The following is a 21,953-nucleotide window of genomic DNA, read 5'->3' as shown; positions in this document are numbered from 1 at the left end:
CTAACAACCTGTCCTTGATGGAAATGGGATGTTGCTAACATTAGCCCTCGCTGTCTGCTTCCACCTGTCAGATCGCTCTCTTAAAGCTAGTGCCCCCTGGTACAGTGCCTGGAGAGAAACACTGCTGGAGCTCAACAACTCCAAGCTCTATACAGGTATTCTTGTCTCATGGATGGGTGGCGGGCCTCATCTCTTAAACTTTACCCCACCTGCACTCCTCTCCCCCCTCTAGATCTCTGTAGCTATACTGTCTAGTGGAGTGTCTATCCCCCCTCTAGATCTCTGTAGCTATACTGTCTAGTGGAGTGTCTCTCCCCCCTCTAGATCTCTGTAGCTATACTGTCTAGTGGAGTGTCTCTCCCCATGCTTTTTTTCTCACAAGGTGGTGGGCTCTCTCTCTAGAGATTTAGATGTTTCTTCTCTGTGTGTTACTGTGTGTGAATGTTTTTGTTTTCTATCTGCTCAAAATGTTGAAGCTTATTTCTTCATCCACCTTCTTCTTCATCCACTCTCTCCAGTCAACCTGGAGAGAGTGGATGAAGAACGTTAATGGCATCTCTCATTTTGTACCAAAGATACTCTAGAAAGGAAAGTCCACCCTAAAAAGAAGAACATAGCGTAATGCTTATTTGTTCATGTATTATTTGTGAATGGAAATAATGTGAGACAGTTTGCGGAATTGCTGCCATGAATCGTATATTGGGTTTCCAAATTCCAATCATGGAAGTTGGAAACCCTCATTAGTGTTTTGCTTGCACCTGTGTTTACCCTGCCTTTTCGACACAAAATGGCCCCCCTGAAAAGGATCTATTGGGAGGAAGACATTCTGGATTTGTTTGTGCATTCATAGCCCTTCTGGAACACAATTAAGACCAGTCATTCAAACAACCATTGAAATCAATACTAATGAAATATTATTCAATTCAGGGTGACAACTCCCAATGGGGGCTGAGTGTTATGCCGAATTCTGCATCCCCGTCGTGAATTGCATCCCCACCATATTTTGGGCCGTTTTGACTTAAAAACAAGGGGATGCAACCTCAGTAGGTAAAAAAAACGATGAGATTTGTATCGCCCTGGTCACCTCTACCCGGGTTTTAAGCACTAAAGTCGGCCTCCATGTCTCAGGACAGACCTCCCTGTCCTGGAGGTCTCCCAGTCGGCCCCATGGTCGGCCCCCCACCTCCACTTCAACCCCGATTTAAGTCAAAACAAGCTCAAAATATGGCAAAATAACGTTCATAACTATAGCCATCAGATCACTTCTCAACATTGATGAACACCCACAAAGAAGATTATATAATTTTTGAACCGTACGTTACGTTACACTACGTTACGTTATGTTACGTTACGTTGCCGTAGAAATCATTACAATGTGGTAACTTACAACAAGGTAGGGATGCAATTCTTGCCGAGGATGTATAATTCATCATAACACTGGGTATACTATGGCAAGGTTAGTTCTTTTCTAGGGTGGATTTTTCTTTGTGTTACCCCAATGAAGCAAATTGATCTAGATAAGAGTCAAGGCAAATGTATGTCTACTGCAGAGTGTTCAGGATGGGCGGTGCGGAGGGGAGGGGTCTATGCGGAGCTCCGCCCCCCTCCTCACATTTTTTTAAATCTGCAGAGGCCTCCGCAAACACTGCAGTCAGTTCCCAGCCTGATTAGCTAATGGTTGCTATCTTAGTTAGCTTTTACCATGAAGTTCTGTGCCTCTGCGGAGAGAGCAGTCTTGCCGGGAACACCAGACACTGTGCAGTCAACATACATTTGCCGTAAGTCTGTCGGTATTGTGCTGTTATATCATTAGAATGTTTGCAAGACTAACTGACAGTAAGTACATTCATTTAGGTACAGTGGTAATTAGGGGTGTCACAATATATCGTCCCACGAAATTTCGCGATAGTAAAACGTCACGATATGTATCGTTGAGATGAAATCTCATATCGTGAAAAAAAAAAAAAAAAAAAAAAAAGTTTTTTTTTTTTTTTTTCAAAAGTAGACAAAGAAACGTCTTTGTTTGTTGAAGTTCAATGTGTGGAAAGTAGTTCAGTTGAACAAGTCTCTGAAGAGACACATGAGAAGTTATACAGGAGAGAAACCATTCAATTGAGTTTCTGGCAAAACTGTTTACTTGACAGGAAAAACTGAAGATGCATAAAAAATAGACTAAGAAAGGTCTTGTTGTTTGAGTTTGAAGAAAAACTGAAGATGCATAATGAGAATTTATACTGCTGAGAAACCTTTTAGTTCAAAGTAAATCTAAGTGACGGTGTAACTCATTCTATTTGAAGATAAGCCTTATCTCCAATCTCATGTTTTTTCTAGTTGTTATTGTAATAACAATTTCCCACAACAGCATGTTTTGTATTTGTGCATTTCAAATAAAATACTACTTTTCCAGTCATATATTGTCATTATTCAAGTTTAAAAAAATATTGTTAAAATCGTATCGTATCGTATCGTTATCGTGAACCCAGTATCGTGATACGTATCGTATCGTGAACTGAGTGTATCGTGACACCCCTAGTGGTAATGGCTACCCTACATATTATTATAGCTGTGCAAGTGAGCCAAGAATTCCCCACTCCCCACTTTTAGTGATGAAATGTCATACTGTACTACAAAGCTGTGCATGTACCATCCCAATGGATTGTGAACATCTGGTTTGGTGTCATCTTGTTGTGAAAGAGGCCGAAGATTTTTGAAAGCGGGGATCCTGTAAGGTGACAGTTCTCCTTAGTGGAGGTGATGCAGAGGTTCAGCCAGGCCCATCGTTGATGAGTCCAGCGTTCCATTCCGTAAAGATTTCCACTCACCTCCTGACCACCTCCTCACCATGGGCTTCTTCTCGTTCCACTCACCTCCTGACCACCTCCTCACCATGGGCTTCTTCTTGGTCAGTGAAATGCCACAGAGGACACGAGAAGATGATGTTAGAAGGAGAGGAACCGTGTCCCGTGCATTGGAATGTTCTTGCACGCTCCTCCCACACAGGATGATGGCTGTCTAACTTATTCTAAGGCCCATGTTTTATCCAAATAGAACTGTTTAACGAAGTTCATTTTAATGTGTAATTCATTCTAAACAATGTCAACCCCTTATTATTGTCAAACCTTTGTCCGTTTTGCAAATTCAGTTAGGCAGTGAACCAAAGCTTTATTCTAGTGATACTCAACTCACGGGCCAGGGGCCAGATGCGGCTCGTGATAGAGTGCCAAGTGGCCCCCCCGACCATTTTTTAATTCACAATGAAAACTAACGTTAAATAAAGTTTGACTGAGCTCCAGCTCAATTGACAAACATCACCGCCCAGGCACTTCTATGTACTTAACTAACCTAACTAACTATCCTGTGTGCACAAAGTCATGTTTGGTGAATTTTCTTTTTGGAGAGATCCTTCATGGATTTGTTTGGGACAAGGGTTTACAGGCCGCTGGGCCCTTGTCTTTTTGCAAAAGTCCCCCCCCCCCCCCCCCCCGGCAAAGCTGCTTCATTCTGTTTATACCCTGCAAAATAATGCATCTGTCTGTTGTGCCAATAACCAGAAGAGGAAAGAATACTAAAGTTGTGATGAGTACTGTAATATATTATGTTGCTCTTGTTGAACTATTGTTACTTCGCTTCAGTTGCATTAATGATCTAAATGGAGGTCAAATAAATAAAGAATGCAATGAATTCATAATCGCCATGACCGGTATGTAAGAAACAACATCTAGGAAGTGAAAAACAACAAATTGAGCTTTTTAAAACTGGCTCAACTTACTTCCATGGTTTAGCCATTCTTGCACAATGCAAAGGAGTCATGGTTTTACCGACATGAAAGTTGTTGATTGTGTTGTGTTGGATGAAATGGCCTCTCTCATGTTGTCTCTGTGTGTCTTCAGCGACCACGCCTTGGTTTGAAGCCTACAGAGAGAACTTCCTGCAGTCTATGCCTGCCTCGGACCACGAGTTCCTCAACCACTACCTCGCCTGTATCCTTCTGACAGCACGTCATGTGGCCCTGTTCAAAAGTCATGTGATCTACGACCACTCACACTTGTCCCATAGCTTGCCGGGCAGCACGCCGATCCCAAACAGCACCACTAGTAGTAATTATATAGTTCTCTCCTCAGACAATTTGAGGGGAAGATGAAGGAAAATGACAAGAAAAGCTGTTTGGCATTTCTTACTGTTTTAAGCTTGGTGGCTTTGTTGCTAGATTTAGCAGGTTTTCAAACTCCTGGTGACAAGATATGCGTTTTCTTATTTTCTCAATACTGTGATAAAATCATATTTCCAGACATACAAAACTAGACATCGCCCAATCCTAGTTAGTGCTTTGAATGTATGCCTAGTTACTGTAATACCTTCTCTCGCCCAATCATTCTATAGGACTCTGTCCATCGGTTTGTGTCTGTCTCACTTTATGTATTACTCTGTGTCTCTCTCCTGGTTCTCTTTGGTTTATGCTCTCCCTCTCTCTTGTAGCTTACACCTCTGTAGTGCCATGTGTTAGTGAAATAGTTTATCTTGTAGCGTACACCTCTGTAGTGCTATGTGTTAGTGAAATAGTTTAGCAGCTCAGTTCAAGAAGCCGTTCTTTCAGCCTCATCATAGCCCCGGCCTTATACTGTCCTGCTGTCAAAGCTTGTCTTCCTACATTAGCCGTGTTGTTGAGTCCATGACAGCAGCGTCCCACACAGGCCTGCTGGTGGTGTCCTCCAGTGAAGCAGTCCCCGTGGAGCAGTTCCTGAAGCTGTCACAGGAGCAGCACAGGATTCAGCACAGCGGAGATTACACCAACCCCAAGTGGTTTATTCCCAACACGCTCAAATACTACGTCCTGCTGCACGACCTGAGCGAGGGGGACGAACAGAGGTACTGATTATATGCATGTAAGGCTACATAGATAGTATGTAGACAGATGTAACATTTTACACTGTCATCTGATTCACTTAAGCCTCTTCTAAACATGAAGTCTGCATCATGTCCGGCTAGCCAGAGCAGGATATGTTCCGGTTTTACCTTACTAGACATGAGGAGTCTATGTTTAGAAACAGCTGGAAATGGTCCGTATTCTCTCTGCCAGTGGGCGGAAGGAGGGGGTGCGGTAGCATGTATGGATAACAAGAAATGTGATATGGAAACAGCTTTAGCGAATCTTTAACCAAACTCCATTCAAAAACATGCCGTTTTAACGGAGGATTCTTTTCAACAATTTACCCCAGGGGATTAATAAAGTACTCTATCCATTCCGACCATTCAGGCAATAACGAGGGGTGGCAATGTGCCAAAAATGAGCGCTTGCCTTTGTTACATAAAGCTGCCCAGTCAAAATAGTGGTCGCACCGTCGTCAATCACTGGGTGATTTATTTTACAAGTGGCATTCAAGTCATATCTGACTAGTTCTATGTCTCGATATAGGCTGTCAGTCAGTCAGCTCCTCTCATCGACATACCAGTAACCAAATAGGCTCCTCTCCGCAGCTGTGTTAGCTTGGACGCTCACAGTCACACAGCACTGGCTGCCTCACACAATACTTGGCTGCATCCAACTCGAGAAAACTTTTCAGACCCTCCTGGAGACAATCTTTCTCAGAAGAGACTAACGTTAGCGACAAATCTGGAGACTTTTTCTGACATGGGAATGATGGGATTAACATTACCAGCAAGCAGCAGTAAAAGCAGGCAATGACGATAGCTGGGTAAATCCCGCTGGCATCGATGCTAAGTTAGCAAAGTACAGCGAGAGCGCAGCTGAAGCACATGGCTATATATTAATATGGATGTTAACGTCCATATTAATTAGCCATGTGCTTGCGCGATTGACGATCTGACTGAGGTCAAGATCGCGCAACTCTAGTAGGCTATCATCTCCCTTGTTGCATTTTTAAACTGGCAGATGGGGGACAAAAACGATTAAACTTTTAGTTGTTTACTCACCTAATTTGGCTCTCTTCCAAATAATCCAGCCACGTAACTAATGCTACGTCCATTCATGAAAATAATGATGGGACATTCATGGTTTGTAAAGTGCCACCACCCGCCCACTCAGACATAACGGCTACATGATCTGGATCATGAGCTGCCAGTGTTAAACAACAGCTGCTTTTCCTATAATGCGGATCCTATACTAGGGGTTGAGATGGTCATGATCCGCACTCGCGGGAGTGCGCATAAGCCGGCTAATTGTTTTTTAACATGCAGGCCAACCAGCTAGGAGCTGGTTATAATCCAGATTCCACTGCATGTTAAGAAGTGGCTTTACATGCACATCTCAGCCTTCTCCCAGATTATTAAAGTTAACAGTGGCAGACTTTTGAACCCACAGTGCAGTTACTTACGTCTGCTACCCCTCCTGGGGCATGGGACTCAAGGATGAACTGATTTAATTTTGGTCGCCAAAGGTCAAAGTTCAAGGTCACCGTGACCTCACGAACGCCATTCTGTAGCTCCTTAATGCGATATCTCAGGAACGCCTTGACGGAATTTCTTTGAATTTGCCTCAAACGTCCATTTGGACTCAGGGATGAACTGACTAAATTTTGGTGGTCAAAGGTCAAGGTCACTGTGACCTCACGGTTCACGGACAGCATTTTAAAGCTCGTTAATGCAATATCTCTAACGCCTTGACGTAATTTCTTCACATTTTGTTCAAACGTCAAAGTCTGGACAGACATGGGTCTCGACTGCTCACTTATTGGCGGAGGCATATAACCACGGGGCGGTCGTTATAGCTTTTTATGTCTGACTGAAAGGAACTACAGTATTACTTTAATGTGAATTGTAATGAAATATAAATCTGTTTGAACTTTGTAAGAGTACATTAGGCTCAGAGTACAATTTTGATTATTATGAATTCTTTTTTTCGTTACCCACCCTCACCTCTAGGGCAGATGCTGTGTATGAGGAGATGAAACAGAAGTATGGTGCTCAGGGCTGCTTTCTGTTGAAAGTGAACTCTTGCAGCCTCTCAGCTGGGGCAGATGAACAGATCCCAGACCCCTGGAGTCAATACCTGCACAGGAACAATATGCACAACCAGGTAAGCCAGCACAGCATCCTCTACATTCATTCATTGGTGATGGACCACTACCAATTTATCAGGCTTTCATTGATTACCCAAAACCTCTGCAAGGTGATGTCAGCAGCCTAAGGGTTAGGCTTCACTGTTTAATCTCACTGCAAATTCCCCCCATATATTTTTCTCTTTCTTACACTCTTCATTGAATTTTCCAAGTAAAATGTCCTTGTAACTATTGAATTCTTCCAAAAACCAACATTTTCTGCTCGAGTACACAGAGCTGAGCATTTGGGTGCAGTTTCTCGGTCGGCCATGTTTTCTACTTTGAAGTAGAAATCATATCGTCAATCATATCGTTATCGGCAGATGTTAGTCATTTCTTAACATATGGTCCGATGTTGCCATGTTAATATCGGTTATCAGTATGAGCCTAAATTTTCACATTGAGAGGAAACAATGCAGTAAATCTATGATTTATGGGCTTTTCCAAATGTTTTGGAAATAATGAAATGCATTACTTTTTCAAATTCAGTGTTTTACGTGTTTTTCAGTATGAACCAAATGTTATTATTATAAAAATGTGTTTTTTATAGAGATCATATGTCAATATGATATACGGTATATCTGTTATCGACCATAACAGCAATGTTATGGTCAAATTTTCATATCGGTGCATCCCTACTTTGAAGAGTCTTAATTTACCCAGAATTCATTGTACCATAGTCCTGCTTCAGATAGTCAAGAACTAAACGGCTTTGTGCAACAGAGTAATTTAGACATCTATGTGAAGTCTGATTATTTGTTAAATCGAAGCCAGAGTCAAAGTCAGTCTTTGTGAAATCGGCCCTGGGTTGACGGCTAAAAGCGGTATGTGGGAAGTCAGGAAGTAATGGGAGTAGAGCAAACACATTGTTGATTTTTGCTATTTTCATAGGATTTGTTGAGTGTAAGAAATGTATTGTAAAAACACCAGTATTATCCTTTGAGTATATCCCTGGCCGAAACAAAAGTGAGCAAGCCATTTGGAGCCACTGACGTGTGAAGTTGTCTCGCTCAGCTTTGATACGTGCCATCATAAAAGGTGCCATACTGTACGTGCCATAGAGACACTGCATGAAATAGGCCACGCCCATCACGGGCGAAAAGCTCCGTTCACTTCCACACACCAGCGTCATTTTCCTTGAATTAAACATAGCTAAAAGCTGTTGTGTGGTGGGCTGCGCAGACAACAAATGTTTTTTTTTTACTCCCGAGCAAAACAAGGAAGCCATTGAGAATTGGCGACAAGAAAAATGTGGATGTTGCTGTCAATGAAGTAAGTTGGAGTGTTCATCTTCCGTATATACGATCTTTGTGTGCAACACCCGACCATGCACGCGACATAGGAGAATGGCAGGATTGGACGGGGAGTTTGTGGTTTCCCCCGCTTTGGGCGTGGTTTCTGAATGATGACGCGCTCCGCAGTGTCTCCATCATAAGAGGGGCCATCATAAAGAGGTGCCATACTGTACGTGCTAATATGGGGACTGTTATTCCAGGACTTGTATGAAGATGTTGCTCCAGCGGCAGTGAACAATGCTACAGTTGAAAATAACGTCAGTGCAGGTGAAGTGGACTGGCATCATGACCCAGCGGAGAAAGGTCAGTCCGTGCAACAGCTCTTTACTCGACTCATGTTGGTTTCCACTTGTCTGCCGGACCAGTACTAATGTCCTGTGTTCACCTAGGCTGGAGATATACTTGCTTTTGGCTTTGCGTTCACATGCGTATCCTGTGTCCATTTGGAGAGTTGGTTGTGAACATCCTATCCAAATCAATACCACGCATAATGCTCCAAACGGACGCAGGATATGCATGAGGCAGTGAACGCGTAGTTCAAAACCAGTTTATCTCTGCCCCTTACTCAACCTTTATGGTACATTGACACTGCAGGCTCTCATGCTCAATTCTGAATTGCTGCTCATATCTGATTTTTGGCGGATGACTGTTCACTTCTATTCTAAGATGTACCCTATATCCCATACTAACATGGACCTTCCATTTTCTGTTTCTAACACATTGCACTTATGGTATATGCCTTTTGAGTTTTGAATGAATTGAAAATAACAATTATAATTGTATGTTCTTTTTCTAAATAACCGTGACCATATCTGTGCCTTTTTAGATCTTAACAAACCACATGTTTGGTTAAGGATGTCACTTACAGCCCTATGGTCACAATCATTTCCCACACACACACTTTAACGCATGATTATGCTCTTTCTCAACGACACTATTAATATTAAGCGTACAGATTATAAAAACAAGGGGTAGGACTTGATAAGTATTCACTTTTTCATACTCCTTTTTGGACATGAAATATTCATTTATATTGATTGAGAATTTGCTGTATATGCTTGCTGTCAATTCAATTGTCTATTCTTGTTTGGCATTCATTTTCTTGTCAATTTCTTTTCTTGATGATTTATTTTTTTCCCTTTTTCTTTTTACATGTTCAAAATAAAATAAAATCTATACTACTCGGGACAAGGAATGATGACCTTTACAATGTTTTTACTGGGGGGACCCTACATGGAGACCATCATCCAGAAGACAATAGAGAGGCTAAGTGACCGCCTACTTCCTGCTTCAGCTTCTGTACCAGAGATCTTCATCTGCCATTTATTTTCCCATACACATTTTGTAAAATGCGTATAAAAATTGTTTTACTGGTTCAAACCAAACGGTACAGATATATTTAGAAACAGGAGAGATCGCATAACATTTCACTGGGACCAAAGCGTTAAAAAAAATGCGGGTTTAAAGAAAATCTTTTTTCAATGTTTTTTTTTAGTTTTGGTCCGAGTGAAATGTTCTATGGTCTCTCCCGATTATAGCGTTAGCTGAACCGTTTGGTTCGACGAAGTACAACTATTTTATAAGAATCTTTACGAAATGTCTATGGGAAAATAAATGGCGGATGAAAATCTCTGGCACAGTGCTGAAGCAGGAAGTGACGTTCCACTTTGTCTCTCTATACATATGAGCAATGTAATGCATGGACCTATGATAGCTTACTAGATTACTCCAGTGCCCCCCCCCCCCCCCCCCCCCCAATTGCAGAGCAATCATAAACTGATGATTATATACAAGCTCCACCCCACTAGTTAAAGTGAATGAACATTACAGGGCCATGCTGTTGTGACTTAACTGGGATCATGTGACACTGCTTTGCCATCAGATGGAGTGTCCAACAGCCTGGACAGCCATCCTCTCCAGCTGGACACGCCCACTGACTCCGGGAGCCTGGACACCCTCAGCACCGCCCTGGACTCTGACCCCAAGAGAGGCACCCCAGCGGGGGCAGCGGCGAGCCACGGGGCCTGCCTCACCCTCAACGATCACGACCGCGTCCGACAGTTCATACAGGAGTTCACCTTCAGAGGCCTGCTGCCGCACATCGAGAAGAACATCAGACAGCTCAATGACCAGGTGGATGCATCATATACACACACCCCATCGTCACGCTCATAAAGCACGTCATGGTTATTTCTAGAGCTGGGTATTGGTTCAAATTTCAAGAATCGATTCAATTCTGATTCACAAGGTTGCAAATCGATTAATTTCGATTCGATTCGATCAATTTCAATATTGATTTGGTTAGTGATACCAAAACGTGTTTTTTGAGCTGTACCCTGAATTACATGACTGTCCAGTTATGTAACACAGGGGTTCCCAACCAGCCAAGTAGATACATGGGGGAAAAAAGTTGCAGACCTGTTGTAAATTTTAATGGTTTTAGTTACACATTTACTCACCAGGTGGTGACAAAGGGTAAATAATAGCCTTTTCATCTGTCAATAAAGACACTTTCACAATTATGCACAGTGATTTGATTTCAGCCTATATAATTTCTAAAAGTAGATATTAATGATCAAACATTTCCATTCATGTAGCCTACAGTATTTATGTTTTTGTTTCAACTACAAACATAAATAAACGTCAACTTGAAACTATGTTTCAACTACCACACACTGCATACAATTTTATCCTGTTTATTCATTTTTATTTTTATTTTTTTTAATTAAAAAAAATCGATCTCTGGACATATGAATCGATAATCGAGGATTAAAATAAAAATCGATTAAAAATCGGAGAATTGATTTTTTTGAACCCAGCCCTAGTTATTTGCCACAAGTCATTTTACTGAGCGTTTTTTTTCCCAAACTATCGACTGTAGAATAGAGAGCCGCAGGGACGAGTCCGGAAATCATCGATGCTAACACTCCCGGTTCTTCACTGTTTTCACCTATGGGATTTTTGAATGGGTTTTTGGCGCGATACTTCAAATGAGGTCTGTGGGCAACACAAGCTTATTCAAACGCGAACCAGTGTTCAGCAGGATAATCTTCACACATGAGGACCACTTTTATGAGTTTTTAAGCTTTTACGTGCCGTTAAAAGGGCGGTTAGCTAGCAAACGGCTAAATGAGACTACACTGTTGAGTCGACAGGGATATTATACGTCAATAACGTCATCACTTCAAAGGACGAACACGGAAATTCTCTTTCCCTCACCTCGTTCAGCCCGGGGTAATCAGTGCACAGCAGCGCACACATCAACAACACTCCAGGTTGAGTGGTGACGTGACTTGGAAGCCTATGCGACACTGTGTGTAGTTCTGGATTAGCTTAGCACAAGCTTTTTACTTCTAGGGCTCGCATTTACGCTTCAAAACTCATGAAAGTGGTCCTCATGTGTGAAGATTATCCCGCTGAACACTGGTTCGCGTTTGATTAAGCTTGCGTTGCCCAGAGACCTTATTTGAAGCATCGTGCCAAAAACCCATTCAAAAATCCCATAGGCAGAAACAGTGAAGAACCATGAAGTCCGGGACTTCCGGGTTCTGACTTCAAAAATACGTCATCCCTGCGGCTCTCTATTTGTCTGCCTACTGACAAGATGAAAACTGTGTAATGTATCAATAATATGTTTCTCTTCTGAAATACATCTCAACGGGCGTTCTCTCCCCCCCCTCTCTCTCCCTCTATAGCTTGTCTCCAGGAAAGGTCTGAGTCGATCCCTGTTCTCCGCTACCAAGAAGTGGTTCGGTGGAGGGAAAGTTCCAGAGAAGAGCATCAGTGAACTAAAGAGCACGTCTGGCCTCCTGTAAGCTCACCAACACCAAAGCCTAACACGCTGGACAGGTTTCCAGTCCATTACAGCAAAGCCTAACACCCTGGACAGGTTGCCAGTCCATTACAGCAAAGCCTAACACCCTGGGGCCAGTTGCACCAAGTGGTCTTAACTATGCCTGGTCGTAACTCCTACGTCGGTCTTAGTTAAGACCAGTCTTTAGAGTGGATTTACGCCTGTTGCACCAACAGGGTTTATGTCTGGTCTTAACTACGCTGGTCGTAGCAATGCGCGTCCATGTGAATTGCCGGGGAATGCCCCCTGATTGGGCCAAAAATGTGCCTCGCGCCGTCACCCACTACTGTATGTGCGTCACTACACCCTCCCTCCTCCCACCCCCCTCCTCCTGTAGAAGCCCCGGGGGAAAATGGCGGCGGCGATTAGTGTCAGGCAGTCTGAATGAAATTGAATGTAACATTCCAAATTCTATGTATTAAATTCTAAAAAACGACCCTCAACATTTGGGAAGGCTAAGCCACACAACTAGTTTGTTATAATCTAACTTCATGCTTCAAAGGCGACTTTACGACGATGAGGACGGTAAGGACTCAATTACAGCAGGTCTCCGCTGATAGACACGGAGATCTCTGTTACAGGCAGGCACTTCATTACGCCTCCTCCTGACCAGGCGTAAGAGTTACACCTGGGCGTAGTGAAAAGAAGGCTTAAGCCCTCTTGGTGCAACCGGCGTAGCTGTTAGGTCGTAAAGTTACGACCAACTTAGCTTAAGACCAGTCGTAAGACCACTTGGTGCAACTGGCCCCTGGACAGGTTGCCAGTCCATTATTAGCCCATTTGACCGCCATGTACATCAAGTGTCATGTGACTTACATGCCATTATGTGATAGGCCACAACCACATTAGCCTGGTAAACCGCCCGTCACGTGAACTCACATTTCATTTGGTTCTCCGTGACGGTCTGGACCCGCACAGGCAGTTTAAGATGATTGGTCGAGCCATGCCGGCCATTGCCGGGCCGACGAATCAGCGGCGGCCGTAGGCGGGCAGGCTCGTCTGGGCAAGTAGTGGGTACATGGTCTTTGTAGTTCTTTTCACTCGTCAACATCGCGGAAGTGACAGGCAGTCTGAATGAAATTGAATGTAATGTTCCCAATTCTATGTATTAAATTCTAAAAAACGACCCTCAACATTTGGGAAGGCTAAGCCACACAACTAGTTCGTTATAATCTAACTAAATGCTTCGAAGGTGACTTTACGACCGCGAGGACTCAATCAATGAATACCACGGAGATCATCCACAGGCACCTTCCGCGATCTGATTGGTTGAAGTTAACACCCACCAGCGGTGATAGACAGATGGGTCATCCAATCACCTGCCAAGTAGCTTGGACAAAGTGCCCGCCTCCGTCAGCGGGTCTGGTGACTTCAAACCCAGATCGACTGGTTTAGTGAAACCTATGTGGAGCTATACCGTCCATCTGGCAGCGTCAGGTTACAACCACATGTGACCTTCATGAGAATTTGTGGGAGGGAAATTCAACTGCTTTTATTTATGGGGGGGAAATGTTTGGAAATACATGGCAACAGATTTAAAAGAATATGATGATTGCTGTCCTCCCAGCTATCCCCCAGAAGCCCCAGAGCTGCAGATCAGGAAGATGGCCGACCTGTGTTTCCTGGTCCAGCACTATGAGCTGGCCTACAGCTGCTACCACACTGCCAAGAAAGACTTCCTGTCTGACGCGGCTATGCTGTATGCTGCAGGAGCACTGGTGAGAACACACACACACACACACACACACACACACACACACACACACACACACACACACATGTTGTGTATATCCATGTATACAGGAGGAGTATATCCATCTTCTGCCCCTCCCACACTGTACACCCACCTCTTTCCATCTGCCTGTAGGAAATGGCAGCAGTGTCGGCCTTCCTGCAGACTGGAGCTCCGAGGCCGTACCCAGCACATTATATGGACACCGCAATACAGACCTACAGAGATGTCTGCAAGTATGACTTCACATTTGCTCTCTGTTTCCTTGGTTACATTTGTATGTAGACATGTTTTCTTTCAGCCTCATGTTTTTATCAAGGTTTAGTCATGTCATAAAAACTTCAAATGTGCCTTTTTATTGCATTTTAAGACATGAAAACAGCATTGAATCGGTCAAACAAAGAGGGACATCAACATAATCATAAAACACAAAAGCATTTGTCCACAAGAGGGCGTTATGGTTCCAGTATGGCTGCCGGAACCGACTTGCAAACATGTAATCTTGCAAACAGATCTGGTGAAAATAAAATACACCACATATTTTTGTCGGATCTGCTTGCATCTGACAAGATAACATGGGTACCGGCAGCCATACCAGAACTGTACAGCATCTGGTGGACATTGGCCCTTAAGGTTCACTCCCCCCCCCCCCCCACCATGGTGAACCTGTATAGTTATATGGAAGCACCTTGAATAAATGGCTGTATGTTAATGCTGAGTTAATAGTAATGAGTTCAGTAACATGAATGACTTATCTGCCATGCCAATCTAAAGCCAGTTTTATGATCAAATGGCCAATATCCCTAGGCTGGTGCAGTTGTCTGTTGTGTTTATTTTTCTCCTTCTCGGGCATAACTCTCTGACTCTCCTCTTTTGAACACCTTAAAGATAGTTTCAAATGCTAATATATTTCTTAGCAGCATATGGCATTCAATATTTTTTAATGAGCTCCCATTTTGTCTAATATACACATAATTAATGTAAGGCAGACAAAAAACACAAGTTGGCTCCAACACCAAGCTCAGTGTTTACATAGTGCAGGCAGGTGGAAGTTATAGTCTCAAGTTATAAATCACTTGTCAACATTTGGGGCAGCAAAGCCAGAAGAAGCGACCTGATGAAATGGCCTTGCACTGTGGTGTGCTCTGCTTGCACAGATCATGTAATGGGCCTTAAGCTTCTGGCATACTCTTCGCGCCCAGCCAAGCGCATAGGGCGCACGGCGATTATGACGACATCGCACGGGGCGTGTCGGGGGGCGAGGCCTGAGCGCAGCGCGGCGCGTCCATGGAGATTTTTCTATCAGCGCGTCGGTTTTGCTGCCTGTGCCTGAGATCTCCGTGGTAGGCTATCAGCGGATATCTGCTGTGATTGAGTCCTCACCGTCGTAAAGTCGCCTTCAAAGCATGCTGTTCGATTATAACGAACTAGTTGTGTGGCTTAGCCTTCCCAAATGTGGAGGGGTCGTTTTTTATAATTTAATACATAGAATTGGGAACGTTACATTCAATTTCATTCAGACTGCCTGGAGCTGCGCACTGAGTATGTTCTGTTTTGGCCCGCGCAGAGTGCGCGCGCCCTCCTCTGAGCCCCGCCTCCAGCGCGTGCGCGAAGAGTATGCCAGAAGCTTTAGGCTCATACTATCTACTTAGAATAGGGCCTTTTTCACAGCAGCCATTTTGTGTCTAAAAGGCAGGAAGTAACACAGGTGCACCAAAACATTAATTAGCTGTGGCAAAAGGCCCATTGTCTACTATCAGAAATGCTACCGGAATAACATTTATTGTTTCTAATAATGTTTGTGGTCCTAACCCTCCACCCCTCCACTCATCCCACTCAACAGGAACATGGTGCTAGCTGAGCGCTGTGCTCTACTCAGTGCTGAGGTGCTGAAGAGTCAGGGCAAATACTCCGATGCTGCGACTCTGCTCATCAAGATGACCAGCGAGGTGAGAAAACGCAGAAACCTCACAGTCCTTTTCTACATCTTGTGTTCTCATCTCAACTCAGTTAATTTGCGCTTGGAGTATATCATGATTTTTAGACATGTACATTACTGTGTATGGAGAGACATTGAGACTGCTTTTGAATCTACTATTATTTTTTATTTTGAATCTACTTGAATAAGTAAAGGTAAAGTCCCACTGATTGTCACACACCTGAGTGTGCGAAATTTGAATCGTGGTTTTCCCACAGGACTCTGATCTGCGCAGTGCTCTGCTGTTGGAGCAGGCAGCCCACTGCTTCATTAACATGCGTAACCCCATGGTGCGCAAGTTTGCCTTCCATATGATCCTCGCTGGCCACCGTTTCAGCAAAGCAGGACAGGTGAGCCTTTCACTTTCACCTACAGCTCATCTCTGCTGTCAGGTGATAATATACTGGTTGATGTGTCTGTCTAATAGCTCATCTCTGCTGTCAGGTGATAATATACTGCTTGATGTGTCTGTCTAATAGAGTTGTCTTGGTTGTGCCATTTGGTGCTTCCCTCCTCAGCCCCAGTCATACTGGTCATACCACCTTTTCCCAATAGAGGGCAGTCTATCAAAGCGAGAATCACAAAAGTGAAAAATTCTACAATTTGCATTAAACTGTGTGGAAACTGCACAACAGTCAGATAGTTAACACGAGTGCACTGCAGAGACTGGCATATTCCCCCTGTTCACTATTGTATTGTACTGGTCACTGCTGTGACCTAATAGGTAAGGACAAGGAATGAATGCTCTCCTCTCTCTCTCTCTCTGCAGAAGAGGCATGCGCTGCGCTGTTACTGCCAGGCCATGCAGGTGTACAAGAAGAAGGGCTGGTCTTTGGCAGAGGACCATATCAACTTCACTATCGGCCGCCAGTCATTCACACTGCGCCAGCCGGAGAATGCTGTGTCAGCATTCAGACAAATCCTGACCAATGACAGCCAGCAGACGGCCACACAGCAGGGCGCCTTCCTCAGAGAGTACCTCTATGTTTACAAGGTGACATGAGTTAGTACGTCTAGATCTGTATGCTAACATTACTGACTAGAAAGTCACTATACTGACTAGAGCAGTAGTTCTCAAATGGGGGTCTGTGGCACTTTGCAAGGGGGTCTGCAAAAAGTTTTCAGGAAAATAAAAATAAAAACCTTTTGTTGTTGCGAAAGCTTCCATAGTTCAACGAAAATATTTTATGCTTTAAATCTAAAATGGTTCATGGATTACATTCTAATCTAACAAAACTATCCATTTAAAAGTCAAGTACATTACCATGGACACAATTAAGCTCAGCCCAAAATCACAAATCAGAATGAGGGGGTCCCCGGTATATTTTCTATCTTGTAATATAAGGGGTCCTTGGCTGAAAAACATTTGAGAACCTCTGGACTAGATCATCTCATTGACTTCAATTCTGATAGGTTTACAGTTATCATTTTCACTTTTGGTTTGTGTTGCGAGTATTATTACAATGATCTTAGATTTGGTACTTAAACTAAATGTCACTTGACACAGACTTACGTGTGTGTGTGTGTGTGTGTGTATGTTTCAGAGTGTGACGGAAGGAAGTGAGGTTGCCCTTCCACAGCTGCCCCTGCCCTGCATCCACAGCTCAGCCACACGGGTCTACTTTGGCCATGAACGCCGCCTTGCAGAGGGTAAAAAACACACTCTCTTACCTGATGCTTCTTCTTCTTCTCTTTAAAACACACACTCTTACCTGATGCTTCTTCTTCTTTTTAAAACACATACTCTCTTACCTGATGCTGCTTCTTCTTCTCTTTAAAACACATACTCTTACCTGATGCTTCTTCTTCTTTTTAAAACACATACTCTCTTACCTGATGCTGCTTCTTCTTCTCTTTAAAACACACACTCTTACCTGATGCTTCTTCTTCTTTTTAAAACACATACTCTCTTACCTGATGCTGCTTCTTCTTCTCTTTAAAACACATACTCTCTTACCTGATGCTGCTTCTTCTTCTCTTTAAAACACACACTCTTACCTGATGCTTCTTCTTCTTTTTAAAACACATACTCTCTTACCTGATGCTGCTTCTTCTTCTTTTTAAAACACATACTCTCTTACCTGATGCTGCTTCTTCTTCTTTTTAAAACACATACTCTCTTACCTGATGCTTCTTCTTCTTCTTTTTAACACATTCACTGCCAGCCGTTTTTTTTTTACTGTAGGTAGGTTCTGCCAGAGGGTTTTTTTGAGGATTCTGGCTCATCTTTCAAGACCCGAGGATTCTTTTCTGCTAAGATTTTGTGAACACACAATATCTCAAAAGAACTAATAGAATGTGTGCTTTCTCTGTCTAAAAGAGTTAGTTTGTAGAGTTAGTAGTTATGTAAGCATTAGCAGTTGAATACAGCATGGTTTCAGCGTCTGAAAAATTATTCAGAGATAAACGGCTTTTTGTGAAATTCGATAGAACAGTCACTTTAACCATTCATTTTTGGCATCAGTAAGACGTCAGACATCTAAACAATAGTTTTGAACAGTAATTTCCTCCATAACAGCAGGAAACCCCCCTCTGCTTCCAACTCCTCCCTCCGTGTGTGTTCTTCTTGGCTGCAGCGGCCGTGTCACAAGCTCGTTGCTGCTGCTGCTGTAACCTCGCGTCACCAGTCTCACTGCTTTGCTGCTGCTGTGCCTGTCTGCGTGGCCGCTCTTTGAGGAAGTCTGGATGGACTCGCTCGTTTCTTGGAGTTTTGGTTGAGAGCTTTGATGAAGCTTTTGCGATTCTGGTCATATTTATGCTGCGTGTTTCAAAGTGTGTTCCACCCGTAATCTATTATGCAAATTTGCAATCCCGCACCGCCAGCAATCAGCGCGAAAACGAAAGCGTTTTCGCCAATCCATTTTCATGAGAATGGCTTTGAGGAAGCCATTCTCATGAAAATGCTTGCCTTCCTCTAGTCAGGAGAGCACTGTCGCCACTTAGTGGGTCGGTGGAATGGGTTGTAAACGTTCGGTGGTTCCAATAATTATATAAGAGATGTAAAAGGGTTAGATGCACATCCCACGGTCAAAAAAAAAAAAATCGTTTTTTTGACGGAGTAATACGTCATTGGCAGTGAACCGTTGGATTTTTTTTGACGGAGTAATACGTCGTTGGCAGTGAACGTGTTAAAACACACTCTCTTACCTGCTGCTTCTTCTTCTTCTCTTTAAAACACACTCTCTTACCTGATGCTTCTTCTTCTTCTCTTTAAAACACATACTCTTACCTGATGCTTCTTCTTCTACTCTTTAAAACACACTCTTACCTGATGCTTCTTCTTCTTCTTCTCTTTAAAACACATACTCTTACCTGATGCTTCTTCTTCTTCTCTTTAACACTTTGAGTGCCACGGCCCTTGGGCAAAAGGTTGCTTGCTGTGCCACATAGGCCGCAATGCATTTTAAAACAGTCATATAATTTCTTTAATAATTACTATGTAAACACTGAACACGCACAAATAACGATGAGACTCTCTTCTATCACCTGCAAAAAAAAGTTTATTGATCCCATTTTCCGTTCTTTAGTTATGAGCCGGAGAAGATAGCTTGATTGAACCAAAAACAGCCCTTTTTTTCTACGAGCTGAGATAATGAGCCTTTTGTGAAATTAAACATTTCAAGCACATCACTGACTCTGAAGCTAATTTTCTGATGTCTGGGTCTGTCTGGGTGAAGTGTATGCTGATCTGCGTGCTCTGCGTGCCCCCCCCCCCCCCCCCCCCCTCTCAACTGCACACGCCTCCTCCTGGGTGTGTCTGTTGGCTCTCTGCTGAGTTTGCTGTGCACACACAGTGAATGGTGCGCGACATCCAGCTTTTTGGTTCCGCGTGTGTTTGTCACGGGCTCCCATGCTTCGAGTTGAGAATAATAAGGCTGATTATGCGAATGTGCTGTCGCAGCAGACACGGAGGTGCTCAGTTGTGACAGCGGATGCAGCTGCTGCGGGCACAGCTGGCGTTTGGCTTCATGCATGTCGATGCATACGGACGGATGCGATGCGATTTCCTTTTTCCCCAGCGACTTCTTCTGTGTGTTTGGCTCCACTTTCTCTTATCAGGAGAGTGCTGTCGCCACCTAATGGGTTTGTAAAATAGGTTATAGACCTCCAATAGCTACAATATTGTAAGAGGCGATGTAAGAAGCTTAGATCGACACCCCCCCGTCAAAAAAACAATTTGGAGTTACTGACGCCATTTGGCGTCGCTGGCAGCCTACGGTAAATTTCTAATGACGCCATATGGCGTCGCTGGCACTCAATGTGTTAAAACACACTCTCTTACTTGCTGCTTCTTCTTCTTCTCTTTAAAACACACTCTCTTACCTGATGCTTCTTCTTCTTCTCTTTAAAACACACTCTTACCTGATGCTTCTTCTTCTTCTCTTTAAAACACATACTCTCTTACCTGATGCTTCTTCTTCTTCTCTTTAAAACACACTCTTACCTGATGCTTCTTCTTCTTCTTCTCTTTAAAACACATACTCTCTTACCTTATGCTTCTTCTTCTTCTCTTTAAAACACATACTCTCTTACCTGATGCTGCTGCTTCTTCTTCTCTTTAAAACACATACTCTCTTACCTGATGCTTCTTCTTCTTCTCTTTAAAACACATACTCTCTTACCTGATGCTTCTTCTTCTTCTCTTTAAAACACATACTCTCTTACCTGATGCTGCTTCTTCTTCTCTTTAAAACACATACTCTCTTACCTGATGCTTCTTCTTCTTCTCTTTAAAACACATACTCTCTTACCTGATGCTTCTTCTTCTTCTCTTTAAAACACATACTCTCTTACCTTATGCTTCTTCTTCTTCTCTTTAAAACACATACTCTCTTACCTGATGCTGCTGCTTCTTCTTCTCTTTAAAACACATACTCTCTTACCTGATGCTTCTTCTTCTTCTCTTTAAAACACATACTCTCTTACCTGATGCTTCTTCTTCTCTTTAAAACACATACTCTTTTACCTGATGCTTCTTCTTCTTCTCTTTAAAACACATACTCTCTTACCTGATGCTGCTTCTTCTTCTTCTCTTTAAAACACATACTCTCTTACCTGATGCTGCTTCTTCTTCTCTTTAAAACACATACTCTCTTACCTGATGCTTCTTCTTCTTCTCTTTAAAACACATACTCTCTTACCTGACGCTTCTTCTTCTTCTCTTTTTGCTTCAAATTAGTAAGCAGCTAGGGGGTTCAGTGTCTTGCTGGAGGACCTTTGCCCACCTTGGAAACTAAACCCACAACACTACTGGTTGTGTGCTTTATGTACACCGTGCCTGTCAAACACCTTGTTGAATGTACAATGTTTTTTCAATATCTTAAAGCCATTTTGATCGAAAGGCTTATGCTTAAGTGCTTGAAATGTATTTCTGAAGAATTTCTTTCTGAAACCTTTGCCTTGTTGTCTACTTGGTCACGAGTCACTACATAATTCAATTTGTGTCATTTCATATTTTTATGTATTTACTATTACGGTATTCTAAAATGTGGAAATATTGAAGAAAGATTTTTATTATGACATTATAGACATAACATTCACATTAACATGTTGGCTGCTTTCATTCCCCTTCCCTATTCACCATCTCCTGTACACACCAAAACATATAAAAGAACATATATACAATCACATATACAGTGCAGATATACACATGCATGCAAGCACGCTATACAATATGATACACTTTACACCACTCGACATATCGTTTTACTAATTCGATTGCATCTGTAAGAGCTTCAATTGTTTCCCTTTTTGCACCATTTACCCTTGCTATGGATGATTCTAAAACAAGAGTACTATGAAATAAAGACATCCACTGATCTACTTTAAGGACATGGGGTGGTTTCCATCTCATTACCAGAATCTTCTTTGCAGCTGTAAGGCCAAATAATTTTTTTTTTTTGGTTTGAATGGTTTGGAAATATTGAAGAAAGATGTGGTGTCTCTTGACTGGTAGTGTGTGTGTTTGAATCATCACACTGAGTGCACATTTGACAACTCCCTTAAGTATAGTCAAGATGCCCTCACGCTGACATAAACC

The 21,953-nt window shown here is 42.9% G+C and overlaps 1 protein-coding gene across 1 annotated transcript in view; it reads left to right on the top strand.

Moving 5' to 3' along the window:
* The window catches only part of trappc8 (trafficking protein particle complex subunit 8), a gene marked incomplete at its 5' end in the record, with an annotated part of 54,130 nt that overhangs the window by 14,146 nt on the left and 18,031 nt on the right, over positions 1 to 21,953 (top strand). Inside the window, 13 exons of the mRNA XM_083647952.1 lie at positions 72 to 155; positions 3,891 to 3,980; positions 4,692 to 4,866; positions 6,880 to 7,033; positions 8,551 to 8,653; positions 10,233 to 10,483; positions 12,046 to 12,161; positions 13,771 to 13,921; positions 14,071 to 14,171; positions 15,779 to 15,884; positions 16,132 to 16,263; positions 16,683 to 16,907; positions 17,458 to 17,563. Of these exons, the coding sequence (XP_083504078.1) occupies positions 72 to 155; positions 3,891 to 3,980; positions 4,692 to 4,866; positions 6,880 to 7,033; positions 8,551 to 8,653; positions 10,233 to 10,483; positions 12,046 to 12,161; positions 13,771 to 13,921; positions 14,071 to 14,171; positions 15,779 to 15,884; positions 16,132 to 16,263; positions 16,683 to 16,907; positions 17,458 to 17,563 (1,794 nt within the window). The remainder of the gene's footprint in view (positions 1 to 71; positions 156 to 3,890; positions 3,981 to 4,691; positions 4,867 to 6,879; positions 7,034 to 8,550; positions 8,654 to 10,232; positions 10,484 to 12,045; positions 12,162 to 13,770; positions 13,922 to 14,070; positions 14,172 to 15,778; positions 15,885 to 16,131; positions 16,264 to 16,682; positions 16,908 to 17,457; positions 17,564 to 21,953) is intronic.

This window comes from Poromitra crassiceps (assembly GCF_964638095.1).
Source record: "Poromitra crassiceps genome assembly, chromosome: 12".
NCBI classification, from domain to species: Eukaryota; Metazoa; Chordata; class Actinopteri; order Beryciformes; family Melamphaidae; genus Poromitra; species Poromitra crassiceps.
The sequence above is the reverse complement of the archived record's forward strand: the minus strand, read 5'-3'. Positions and strand labels throughout refer to the sequence as shown.